The following is a 12,881-nucleotide window of genomic DNA, read 5'->3' as shown; positions in this document are numbered from 1 at the left end:
CTTTTACTGTGTATTACTATAGATATACAGGTGTAAGTATAATTATACTTGGAACTTAGGCAGGCCTATTACACTTTGTCGCAGCTGATGGTCTTCAAATGTATCAACGCGAAAGAAAATTAAGCGAAGTGCGTAAAGAAAGTATAGAACATCCAAGTACGTGGCAATCGTTTTATTAAACAGTTTACCGAATAGGAAGACAACAGCGCAAGACAACAATTTGTGTTTTATTGTTAATCGATAATCAACATTTTTGAACACTGTCGGAATGTTTCTTTTTAAAAATTGATTAAAAACTTACAACTACACTCTGAGCAAAATTATGTTTTTTTTTTTAACAAATCCATATTTGCAAATGACTCGAAGTATTTAGTAGAAATTTTTATACAATTTTAAGGACGATTGATTCTCGTGATAATGACGAAGCTTTTCTTTTACCGGTTTTATAATCGCCATGAAGTATTAACGATTTCCTTACACGATAGACTGTATAGGACGAAGTAAACTAAAGAAAGTACACCATTAAATATTACATAGATTCTTCATTAGATTTGTGTTGTTCTAATTTGAGCAGCAACAAAAGATTTCATCGTTTCATTTGACGATGAAAAATCGCAAGTCAGATTTGAATTTACGAACTTATTTGTCGAGTTACCGAAATCACTCGAACAAGATTGCGAAGTTAAAACCTAAAAAGGAAAAAGATTATTATAACTATCGAGTAAATTCGGAAGATTGAAGAGTGTATGTATAATTATAAATATTTGTACATAACGTAGCCTATATTTGAGTCACAACGTTAGAGCTGTGTAAATTTTTCTCAGAGAAAAGAAGAGAAGTAAGATTGAAAGTCCGGCGAAGCGAAGAAGAAGAGAAGAATTCTTGTATTATAATAGGATTATGTCGCGCGTTGGAGTTGCAAGGTATATGTATAAGAAAAAAAATTTTGTATTTATCGAAGAACACAGCGGACACTGAGAAGAAAAAAGCTGACTGGCACGGATTGTCAGGAAATAAGAAAAAATGAATTACTTGAATACGCAAATCATAAATTGTAAAACTATGAAAGCATTTGCGAGTCCATGTTGTGTATTTTATATATAGATTAAAAATGTCGTATATATAAAATACATATTAAGTACGTGGATATAAATATTATACATAAATCAAATCGATTAGTTGAAAACTGAATTTTAGAGAAGAAGAAAATCTTACGGAGAGGCTTTTTATTTTTATTATTTGTAATTACTTAGTTTACATGTTCAACGTTTCGTACGATCGTCGAGATCATAAACAGTATGTGTAAAGGAATAAAAGAAACGGTATATAATAAATAACTAAATACAAAAATGCAGAACTATTTAAAAAGTTATACGTACAAATTATTTATAAACGTTTCTAATTTTCTGATTGCTGACTCAATAATAATTTTATGGTGAATCTCAGCGTACCTAATGAAGCAAAATTTTTATCTAACCAGGATCCTGATTAAAATTTTCTTATCGCTATGCCGCGTTGTCATATGTGCGGGATGTAATTAAATTGTATACTTAACTTCCATGTTTTTTACTTCCACGGTTCACAATTGAAAATTATTAAAAAAACAGGCCCGACCTTTTTAGTTTTGTATAATCAAATCTTGTCTTTATTTAATTCGGAGAATAAAAAGTATAAACACCTAAATACAATAACATATTCTCTTAACGCATCAGTTGCATGTTCATACAATGTAATAGAAAGTTTTGTTAAATACTAATACAGTCTCTGCGTAACTTTATCAATATAAGAATTTACAATTCATAAAAATACATCGTAAAAAATATTTGTAAGCATTACCAAAATCTTACGATATCCTTATGAGAATTATACATAATTTGTGGCTAAAAGCAACCAAGGCTTGGCCGCTTTGTATTCGTTACTTTAGCTTAATATACAACCTTCTGCTCTTTGTGCCATACTTTCTTTATTAGGATTTACTGTGACATGAGGAACCGAAGTAGCAGCGGTGATTCGACTACTGGACGATTGCGTAGACACTGTATTTCCTAAATCCGATGTGTTGCAACTACATATAATATCTCTGGTATCCGTTAACCGTTCAACATCAAATTCTTCAGATTCAGAATCAGTTTTACATCTCATGGATGGGACTCTGAACACAATAGGTATTTGTATTTTCCGCCTGGGCAATAGTCTATCTTTAGTTAATTTCTGAACACAAGCGACGCATGGATCGATTGCACATCGCGGTTTGAAATTCAAAAGCTTGGACTTTTTGTATTTCGATTTTAAACACCTACTATTTATAGTCTTGGTTACAAGAAAGATAACGATAGCGGCTTCATCCAAAATTTCCTCCTCGCTTTCCACGTTGACTGCTTTGTTCTGTTTGTCTATACAATAACTTATTAATTTGTTAGATGTAATTTTCTTCACTTGCGCTATTCGCAGATTTTCTGTAGATATAACCGTTTGCGCGTAACTCGATTCACAACAGACGTTATCCTCGATTTTCGACTGATTCTGCTTTATAGGCGTGGAAGTAGCAATTGGCAAATTTAACAAGTCGAAAGTGGGAAATAAGGGTCCATCGGATTTCACGCTTTGGATTTCAACATTTTTTATTTTTTTCGAATAATCCTTGTGCTTCACCGGTTTGATATCTATTTCCTTGCAATTTTCGTCTTTTCCGATATCTTCTTCATTTTCACTTTTTTTACCCATTTCCCGTTGAGGAACCACATCATTTCTTTTAAAATCGGAATCGTTTTCCAGCTTTCGAAAATCTGGACACGGTTCCTGCACGAACATATTCTTTTTTTCAGGATTCTGTGTTACTATATCTTTCGTCTGATGCGGCATAACGCAGTAGCTCTGCAAAACGGGCACGGTCTTATCGTTCCCCTTCCTTTTAATCTTCACATGTTTACTCATAATCAACAAATGCTCTTCAAGGGTCTCCGTGTGTTTCTTAATTTCTTTTAGAACCTTCATGCATTCTGGACGCAATATTTCCGTCGGATTGAAAACATCTCTTTCATTTTTACGATCCTCCTTTTTACATTTCATACGCTCCAATTGGTGCTTTGTCGCGTTTTGGTCTCTGCACCGTTTCACTTCATGCAATATACTTTGCAGTATGTCCAACGCGCTGTCAATCGTGCTTATGCATTTATTTTCATATTCGTATGCGTGAAACTCTTTCTTTATCCTTGTTGACACGCAATACGTCGATTTTGCGTTTGAAGCCGGGCGTTCGGTTTGTTGCTCACTGGAATACTTATTCTTATCGCAAATCGCATTGGTACAATAATCCACAGCTCTTTTATTTAAGGATTTATTGATTTGTAATGCTTCATGAGTTTTGTGGATATTCCTTAGACCCTTAGAAAGGGCAGTCTTTTCGACAAGGTTGTTGTTAACATCGGATGTCGTCAGAGGAGGTATATCTTCGGGCATATTCATTGATTTGTTACTTTCATATGCATAGCTTTCTGCTACTCTATGTTTCTCATGATGGAATCTTCGAGTTCTATAAACCTTGTCCATTTTATTAGTACAAACAGTGTTTTCATATCTGCTTTCAGTCGGGTTTCTGTCGGTGCTAAGCGTAAGAGTTTCTTGAAACAAGTTAATTGATTTCTCTTCTCTTTTATTCTTTTTATGATCAGTCTTATAGTCATCCATCTTATTAATACAAACAGTGTTTTTGGACTGAATTATCGAACTTTTATTGATATCAGGTACCGCAAGAGTACCTACATCTTGAAGCAAATCAACTGATTTGTTAATTTTACACATACATTTGTTAGTAACATTTATATCACTAATTTCTACTAGTTTATGTTTTTCATGGTCAGTCTTAGGATCATCCATTTTGCTAGTGCAAATAGTGTGTTTAAATTGATCAGTTGCAATAAACTTTCTATTGCTACTGCATGTCGTGAGAGTGCTTACGTCTTGAAACGAATGGATTCGCTTTTTGATATTAAATGTGCGAATATTAATCGCGTTTACATTTCCGTTTTCTGCTGTCTTGTATTTTTCATGATCAGCCTTTGATGTGTCCATTTTATTGGTGCATACAGTATTTTCAATTTCTTTAGTTTCTAACAAATTTCCATTTGTCTTTGCGTTATATCTCTCATAATTACTCTTACTAATATCGGATATTTTGTTAGTGCATACAGTGTTTAAAATATTGTTGCTGTTAGCTGAATTGCCGAATGTGTCCAATACTCTAGGGGTACTTGTAAATAAGAATTCATTCCGTGAAGTAATGCTCGTTCGTCTTGGAAACGCATTGAATGGTATGGGGTCAGGTGACGCGATAACAGATTTCAGTTGAGTACTTACAGGATCTTCCAAAGTAGATTTCAAAGTTGGAACATTCACAAACGTAAGAGAATTTTTCAGACTCGGCTGCAAGCCACTTGTCTCTTTACTTTCATGAAACTTCCGTGGATCTTTGAAAAATCTCGCGGGATATTCAACGAACTGACGAACATTCATATCAGCTTTTTTATGCGTGCTAGTTATATTTTCATCGTATGCTGTTGACTGTCCTAAATTTGATAATAAGTTATTTTTAACTGCATTTGAGCAGAATTGAATATTTTCTCTCATCTGATTTGGGTAAATTGTATGAAAGGACGGATTGTTATGTCGAATTTGCGAACAGTCTAGATCTTCAGTCTGTCTATTTCCATACTGTATTCCTCTGCATGATTTCCATATTTCCTTCTGCGATGAATCAAAATTTGGACAATTCTTTATTCCAAAGCACTTTTCGTTGGTAAACGAATTGGCTCGCGATACGTTTATAGTTTTAAAATGTTCAACTGTCATCATATCTCTGTTGTCTTGAAACGTGGGTGCAGTTTCCTTTTGCAAGTAGTTGTAATCACTGGAATGCATTTTGCAATTCGAGCGCAAGACGATGTTTATGCAGGGAACATCTCTCGCGTGGTTACATCTATAATTATTATCGGGGTTCCAAATTCCCAAACGCGCTGCGGTGATCCTCGATCCGCTTCTCTCTGTTTGCCCGCCGGCGCGTTCCCTGTACGCATCGCTCTGCAAATATCTATCGATCAGGCTAGCGTTAAACGACTTTTATATTACCACGTTTAGATCTACGTTAAAACTGTCGGGTGTTGAGTTTAAAGACCTGTAAATAGAAAAAAAGATTCGATGAAAACTCGTACGAGATCTCGTAGACTGTTCATAAAATTTGAATGAAACTGTAAGTGAAAATCTAGAGGATGAACTTAATCTTGTGCAAATTTCAAAATGATTGACTTCTTATTTTTCTTAAAGACATTTCTCAGTCATATAATTGCCCCATCTTTCCAACTACGTACAAGACATCGTATTGAAACTTTTTTATTGCTTTTATCCACAAAAGAATCACACGAGGGCAACACGCTACTCGGACGTAATACAAAAAAATTTTGGACACGGTCATAAAAGTTTTGGAACATTATTATTAGGGATCGTAGAATCATGCTGCTTTGAGGCGTCCACTTCGTTAATTGGAATAGGAGGTACGAACGGCAGTTTTTTCGACGAAGATACATGCGACACGTTCCTCAAGGGCAGACACTTGCAACCCAAGGGAAAGGAATAACGTTCGATTACCGTTCGCGTACCACAATTGATGACAGGGTGTTTGGGGATTGCGGTGTAAGGTTGCTTCAGCCAATCCACTTGCCTGGCAGTTCAATTTTTGTTTTCTTTCGTTGGTTTTATCGAACGAGTTCGTGTCGTAGAGGTGGAAAATATATGTCAAAGTATAGTTTACGATAAATTACATAAAATGAAATATGTAAACATGCAGTTGTTTCTAATACAAGAAATTTGAAGTTCTTTATAATGCAATAGAAATCCACCTCTGCTCACACAACAAGTTACTAATCCATTCACAATGAACATTTTCTACCTGCATTTAGTGTCGCACTCGTTAGGAACTTGATTATTAGGAAGTGGAGTTTGGGGAAGCGGATCGGGGGAGTCTTCCAATGATCTAGAAAAAGCAGCAGTGTAATTTTCCTAGGAATTCAAATATTAAACAAGGAAGTAGTTTCATGTGATACCTGCGACTCTCTTCGTCCTTTTTCGCGCGATCAAATCTCTCGTTTGTAACTTGTCTACGGAGTTCGCTAATTTGCTTGCAGTACTCCGCCGCTTGCGTTTGATACTGCCGTAGCTTTGACGATTCTGAAGATCTACAAAAGTGACAAAGAATTTTTTAAATTATGCAATTAAAACATAGGAAAATTGCGGGGGTTCTTATTATTTGTTTGGAATCATTGTATATTTATTACTTATATACTTTATAAAAACTTGCATTGTTCTTACAATTTTTCCTGAAGCTCAGACATTTTCAGCCTCATCCTAGTCATTTCGTTTTGTAGCTCTTGATTGTTAGCCTGCGCGGTTATGGATTCCTGTCTCGCTTGATCTAATAGCATTTCGAGCCGTTCCACAGTTGCTCGATCTTTCCCCATTTGATCCTGAATTACAGCCTGTTCCGCTTTCAATTTTGCGATTTGCATATCATACTGGAAAAGAATTTTCCCTCGATTTATAGACTGATCATCATTTCCATTCCAAGTTTGATACCAAATTATTAATAATAATTATGGTGATTGAATATCGTTTAAAATATTATTTTAACGAAATTAAATAAAGAATTCCTTTGTTAGTGTATATCAAAAATACTTACCTGCGCTTTAATTGTGTCTTTACCATCCAATTGCTGCATAAGCGAATCCTTCTGCTGATCGAGTTTCATACACAAATCTCTGACGGCAGTCAAGTCTGCTTCTGTCCTGTGTCTCTGTTCCCCCTGTTGACGCAGTTGTGTCTCCATACTAGCCACATTTTGAGTCAATTCGCTAATCTTAAAAATTCAAATGCAAATTCATAGCAGATTTATTATTTAACACAATAATTTTTGTTAACTATAGTACATCATCTTATTTAGTACAGTATATTGTTCGTTGTATTACAGTGTCAAGTCGGTTCATAACAGTTTCTCTAATTGGATAACGTATTTGCAGATAACGATATGGTGATTTTACGATACATGTTAATAAAGATTTGTATAAAACAACTCTTTTTACCTGTGTTTCATAACCCCTTATCAAACAGTCTTTGTCAACCAATTGTCGCTCCAAATCCAATAACCGGTCCCTAGCCGATTGAAGGGCGCCTCTCGCTTCCGCCGCTTCGGATTCTAAGCTATGATTATTGTTCTCCAAAACAGTTGCTTCTAAGCTTAAGCTTCTGAAGTGATTCAGCATCTCCGTCCTTTCATTCTCCTACAAAATGTAACAAATAAGAATATTTTCATTACTAAAATCCTATTTTTATTGTATTAAGTTTATGATAAAAACTTTTTCTATAAAAATATAAGAAACATTATGGAATGAATAAATAATATGGAACTTTTTTGAAATTCGTGGAGTTCACTTTTGATTTTCAATAGAATTACCTTTCTATTGAGAAGCTCTTCGACCCGGCGGACCTCGGTGACGTACGTTTGAAGTTGTTTCTTCAGGTCGAAGGACTCGGCACGAGACGCCTCCAATTCCCGTTGTAAATTTCTGACCTCGCAAGTGGCTGCTGCCAAATCGTCCTGAATCCGACGATTCTCCTGGATCGCATTCTCCCGGTCGTACGAAGACGTATGCAACTGCCGCTGAAGATTCTCCACCTCCAGCTGCATCGATCTTAACTGTCTCTCCAGGTCCACGCTCTGGTCCACGCATACGCTAATATTTCGAACATAAGAACAATTTTATTATACGTGAAATATACAAATCCTATTCCTTTTCAAATCTTGTATTATATTCTTTTGTACAATGTCTTTCATTTCTTTAGATACACTTGTTCTCTGGCTATTAAGAGTACGAAATCACTAATTGGGAACTTGCCAAATTTTTTATAATGTGAAAGCGGATTATTTAAAACTAGTACCATGCTTCATCATAGTGTTTAATATTTAGTTCGTGTCTATTCGATTACACCCATCGTTCCAGTAAAAGAGGACAAGGGCAACAAGAATTAGTTACTTAATAGTGTCCTCGAAAAGATATTCACTGTGGCCGGGTTTCATTTCACTTGCGCTTGTAGATCACGTAGGCCCGAAAACGACTTTATTAGGGATTAACTAAACGCCGAATGCGTAAGGAAGGACGAGTCGTAGAAAGTTAACGGATGATGAATCGAATAACATTCGTCACTGCCCGTTATTATAAGAGTAAATTCACTCAGCTAGCTCAATGAAATAAAGCATTTACATAAAATATTTTTTAATGATATTACTTGTTGTATTACAGTGTCAAGTCGGTTCATAACAGTTTCTCTAATTGGATAACGTATTTGCAGATAACGATATGGTGATTTTACGATACATGTTAATAAAGATTTGTATAAAACAACTCTTTTTACCTGTGTTTCATAACCCCTTATCAAACAGTCTTTGTCAACCAATTGTCGCTCCAAATCCAATAACCGGTCCCTAGCCGATTGAAGGGCGCCTCTCGCTTCCGCCGCTTCGGATTCTAAGCTATGATTATTGTTCTCCAAAACAGTTGCTTCTAAGCTTAAGCTTCTGAAGTGATTCAGCATCTCCGTCCTTTCATTCTCCTACAAAATGTAACAAATAAGAATATTTTCATTACTAAAATCCTATTTTTATTGTATTAAGTTTATGATAAAAACTTTTTCTATAAAAATATAAGAAACATTATGGAATGAATAAATAATATGGAACTTTTTTGAAATTCGTGGAGTTCACTTTTGATTTTCAATAGAATTACCTTTCTATTGAGAAGCTCTTCGACCCGGCGGACCTCGGTGACGTACGTTTGAAGTTGTTTCTTCAGGTCGAAGGACTCGGCACGAGACGCCTCCAATTCCCGTTGTAAATTTCTGACCTCGCAAGTGGCTGCTGCCAAATCGTCCTGAATCCGACGATTCTCCTGGATCGCATTCTCCCGGTCGTACGAAGACGTATGCAACTGCCGCTGAAGATTCTCCACCTCCAGCTGCATCGATCTTAACTGTCTCTCCAGGTCCACGCTCTGGTCCACGCATACGCTAATATTTCGAACATAAGAACAATTTTATTATACGTGAAATATACAAATCCTATTCCTTTTCAAATCTTGTATTATATTCTTTTGTACAATGTCTTTCATTTCTTTAGATACACTTGTTCTCTGGCTATTAAGAGTACGAAATCACTAATTGGGAACTTGCCAAATTTTTTATAATGTGAAAGCGGATTATTTAAAACTAGTACCATGCTTCATCATAGTGTTTAATATTTAGTTCGTGTCTATTCGATTACACCCATCGTTCCAGTAAAAGAGGACAAGGGCAACAAGAATTAGTTACTTAATAGTGTCCTCGAAAAGATATTCACTGTGGCCGGGTTTCATTTCACTTGCGCTTGTAGATCACGTAGGCCCGAAAACGACTTTATTAGGGATTAACTAAACGCCGAATGCGTAAGGAAGGACGAGTCGTAGAAAGTTAACGGATGATGAATCGAATAACATTCGTCACTGCCCGTTATTATAAGAGTAAATTCACTCAGCTAGCTCAATGAAATAAAGCATTTACATAAAATATTTTTTAATGATATTACTAAATAATTCTTATCTTATTTAATCTTTTCAAATACTATTTACCTCTAACAGTGTAATGAGCGAGTTTGGAAGGCTCGCACGTGAAAAGACAACACAAGAGTATGTTAAGTTTTTGTTTCTATTTTACTTTAGGTGTAATATTTAAGGTATTATGGTGGACCTGTAAAAAACTGAGAGAGACCATTTATTACTTTCTTTCTATCTCATAGTTAATATCATTAGTGGAAAGTGAATGGAGAAAATGTTTCACGGAATTGAATAGATTTTTGAAAAATCAATTCTGATCATTAAGAATTTGAATAGTCATAAAAGACATTTCATAAAATATAATAGGATATTTTTACTTTGGGATATAATGTGGGGTGAACGTGATGTATTTGTTAAAGCTAAGGATGATCGATCGTCTGGGTCTCGATTACGTGTCTGTGCATTACGTAAGACGACGCGACGGGATTGGAAAAGGAAAAGGTCCGGGAATAGCTTGTTCACCGAACAGGCGACTTTCTCTCATCTCGTTGTCCTTCCCCGAGACGAGATTGCATGCCAGCTTCCTTCGACGATCCGTACAACGCCTTTTCCTTCGTGCGAAAGTGAAAACGGCACCCAAAATTTTCGCAATATAAGCGTAAATTAATTCAGGGAATTCTTAAATTCATTAAACTGACAAAATTATTGGACTGATAAAATGAATTTGCAATTGGAACTTGCTTTTAAAAATCTTAAATCCTTTTAAAATAATCGTCCATCTATTAGAATGTTTTAACAATAAGACTTGCTTTTAAATTAGTAGTATAACATGAAGGAGAAATCAATTTTTAATTTATAATACAATAATAAGTGATAAAATTAATGAGTGTGAGTAATAATAACGTCAGAATTCCAAGTAAATACATAGTATATTTTTTTTCGCTGCGTTTGTTCGTAAGGTCCGTGACATGATTCCGACTATTGTTATCATACAGTCATAATCAATTCATTGATCCTCACGCCATTCTAAACGCCATTAATGCTTTATCCTGCACATCGTATGTTTTATTTCACACTCAATTTACAATTTTATTTACAATTTCTTGTAGAATATTTTCATTTTTATATGCTCAAAAATCAAATCTACAAATGATAATTGTTTTATTGTTTCCCAATAAAATACGTTTTTTTTTACATCGAAATAAAAATATTAGAAAGAGAACAATTTATTTCGAACCAAGAATCTTACGATTTTCTCTTTTGCTTTTTCTAGCATTAAAACTTGATACCCGCTTCTGTTAGATTTGAGATAAGGTCATAGATCATCCAAACTCAACATCCGCCGGATGCGGAAAGAGATACGATATGCGAATCTGTGTATCTAATTGGTAAAGAGAAGGAATGCAGCAGTTCATAACTTTCATGTGAGTTCTCGTGGCGTACGCGCCATGTGTGCCGATGAAATGACCACGGAAGTTCACCAGTATTAAATTTCCCTTTCGTTTAATTGCGGTAAGAGTTTACTTTATTTTCCAACGGGCTACTTTCATAATCGCGAATCAAACGATAGAAACCTCCGATTTACAGTTACGTTTAAATGAGCACATAATGTCTTGTTAAAGCGAAAAATAAAGGGAAAAAATAGAATACGATAGTGGCAGGTGAAATGAACCACGAAAGACATTATTAATCGTTAATCATTACGATGATTTACAAGCAAACGCTTTCTACGAAACAGGGAAGTCTCCGGCAGACCTTTACTGGACAGTTTACATTGAATGTGACATTCCTATCGACAACAGTATTTTATAAAATTTATGAGATAATTCTATCTCATTAGAAAGGCGAGAGACCATTTTATTATGGAAAAAAGTATTAAGGAATAAAAAACTAAAAAATGAAAGTAGAATCTTCTCAAATAAAAACCCAAGGTCATTGTATGTCTGTTCCTTTCGTTAGACGACGTAATTGAACAAGGCAAGGCATACTTTTGTTCTCACCGGTTTAAAACAATGTCCCTGAAATCGATAGAGAAGCCCTCATCCACGTAGGCTCGCGTTACGAGATTCTCGATCATTTATAATTCCTTTCGTGGAATTCTCGAACGCAATTCGATCCAGGAACCACCTTTCAAGTACAATCATGCCTGAGAAATGAAATTAAGTAATGGAATTTCCCAGGTTTCTTCAACACTATTTCATGGAACAATTAAATGAGCGCATTAAACAGTTCGTTACTTATAACATTGGAATTTGCATATTAAAATCTTTTATTAACGAAGCAAGTGATCCCAATACGCTTAATGTTTTTTCCCATATAATCCTTGTTCAAGAGCCTAATATTAATGAAATTAGTTTATGATTTCAATGAATTTGTACATTTCTTATGTACGGGGATAAGAACTATAATGGTGTAAATTATTTGTCTGCCAAGTTGTGACTTGCCTTGCTTTCTCCAATTATTAATTCGTTCAAAGAAAATGTGAAGTGGGTAAGTCTGGACTCATCTCCTTCGCAAATTGATAGCAGCACAAGAAAGGGACGTAACAGAACAGCTGTACCATTTCCGGAGCCTTGACATTTCGATAAGTGATTTACCCCACTTTTTTACTTTTGCTTCATATAATTTTCATTAGATGTTCCAAACAATTGTACAAATTATATATAAAATATATACAGTAATTATAATACGTCCAATAGAATTTTATTGCATAGTAGAATGTAATGATAAAAAGCAGAGTAATCTTCTAATAAAAAATAATCTTGGAAGTCCGCAAGAATTGTTCAACAAGGTGTATTGACCCCAGCCTTAACTTAAGAACCTAAGGGATCGGTACATGGAATCCCTGAAAGCCTTAAATATAACATTCTACCTACATACAGGGTGTTCCGTAAAGGGTGTAAGAGCCGAAAATGGCAGATAGGGAGGGTCTTCCTGAACAACAATTTCCTTTGGCAAAATGCAGAATGGGGCTTGGTTACCGAGTTATTAACAAAAAACACGGACCAATCAGAGCGCTCGGTCTACGCGGGCTCCGACTCGGGAGCGTTGGCTCCGGCTCGGGATCGGATCCGGGCCAACGCTCCCGAGTCGGAGCCCGCGTAGACCGAGCGCTCTGATTGGTCCGTGTTTTTTGTTAATAACTCGGTAACCAAGCCCCATTCTGCATTTTGCCAAAGGAAATTGTTGTTCAGGAAGACCCTCCCTATCTGCCATTTTCGGCTCTTACACCCTTTACGGAACACCCTGTAT

At 35.6% G+C, this 12,881-nt stretch overlaps 3 protein-coding genes across 4 annotated transcripts in view; all 3 read right to left on the bottom strand.

Moving 5' to 3' along the window:
• Positions 1-1,615: 1,615 nt before the first annotated feature.
• On the bottom strand, positions 1,616-5,109 carry LOC108632746 (uncharacterized; the record flags this gene model as incomplete). The annotated part of the gene is made up of 1 exon (XM_018037501.2): positions 1,616-5,109. A coding segment is annotated over one exon (3,189 nt), but the record flags the coding sequence as incomplete, so codon positions are not given.
• Positions 5,015-8,312, bottom strand: LOC113463840 (centrosomal protein of 135 kDa-like). Of its 2 annotated transcripts, XM_026810725.1 has the most exons (7): positions 7,499-8,312; positions 7,128-7,325; positions 6,728-6,904; positions 6,361-6,563; positions 6,096-6,227; positions 5,942-6,025; positions 5,015-5,170 (listed from the first exon to the last, which is right to left on the bottom strand). In XM_026810725.1, the coding sequence occupies exons 1-7, from the start codon at positions 7,730-7,732 to the stop codon at positions 5,116-5,118; spliced, it is 1,083 nt and encodes a 360-aa protein (XP_026666526.1). In that variant the 5' UTR covers positions 7,733-8,312; the 3' UTR covers positions 5,015-5,115. The 2 variants fall into 2 exon arrangements, with proteins under 2 accessions (XP_026666526.1, XP_026666528.1); XM_026810727.1 differs by lacking the exon at positions 5,942-6,025.
• The window catches only part of LOC108632763 (centrosomal protein of 135 kDa), a 19,142-nt gene continuing 14,433 nt past the window's right edge, over positions 8,173-12,881 (bottom strand). The window contains exons 14-16 of the mRNA XM_026810732.1: positions 8,829-9,108; positions 8,332-8,655; positions 8,173-8,280 (exon numbers count right to left, since the gene is read on the bottom strand). Coding sequence (XP_026666533.1) covers positions 8,173-8,280; positions 8,332-8,655; positions 8,829-9,108 — 712 coding nt within the window. The remainder of the gene's footprint in view (positions 8,281-8,331; positions 8,656-8,828; positions 9,109-12,881) is intronic.

This window comes from Ceratina calcarata, unplaced genomic scaffold (assembly GCF_001652005.2).
Source record: "Ceratina calcarata isolate Rehan_Ccalc_2016 unplaced genomic scaffold, ASM165200v1 scaffold171, whole genome shotgun sequence".
In the NCBI taxonomy this organism is placed as follows: domain Eukaryota; kingdom Metazoa; phylum Arthropoda; class Insecta; order Hymenoptera; family Apidae; genus Ceratina; species Ceratina calcarata.
The sequence above is the reverse complement of the archived record's forward strand: the minus strand, read 5'-3'. Positions and strand labels throughout refer to the sequence as shown.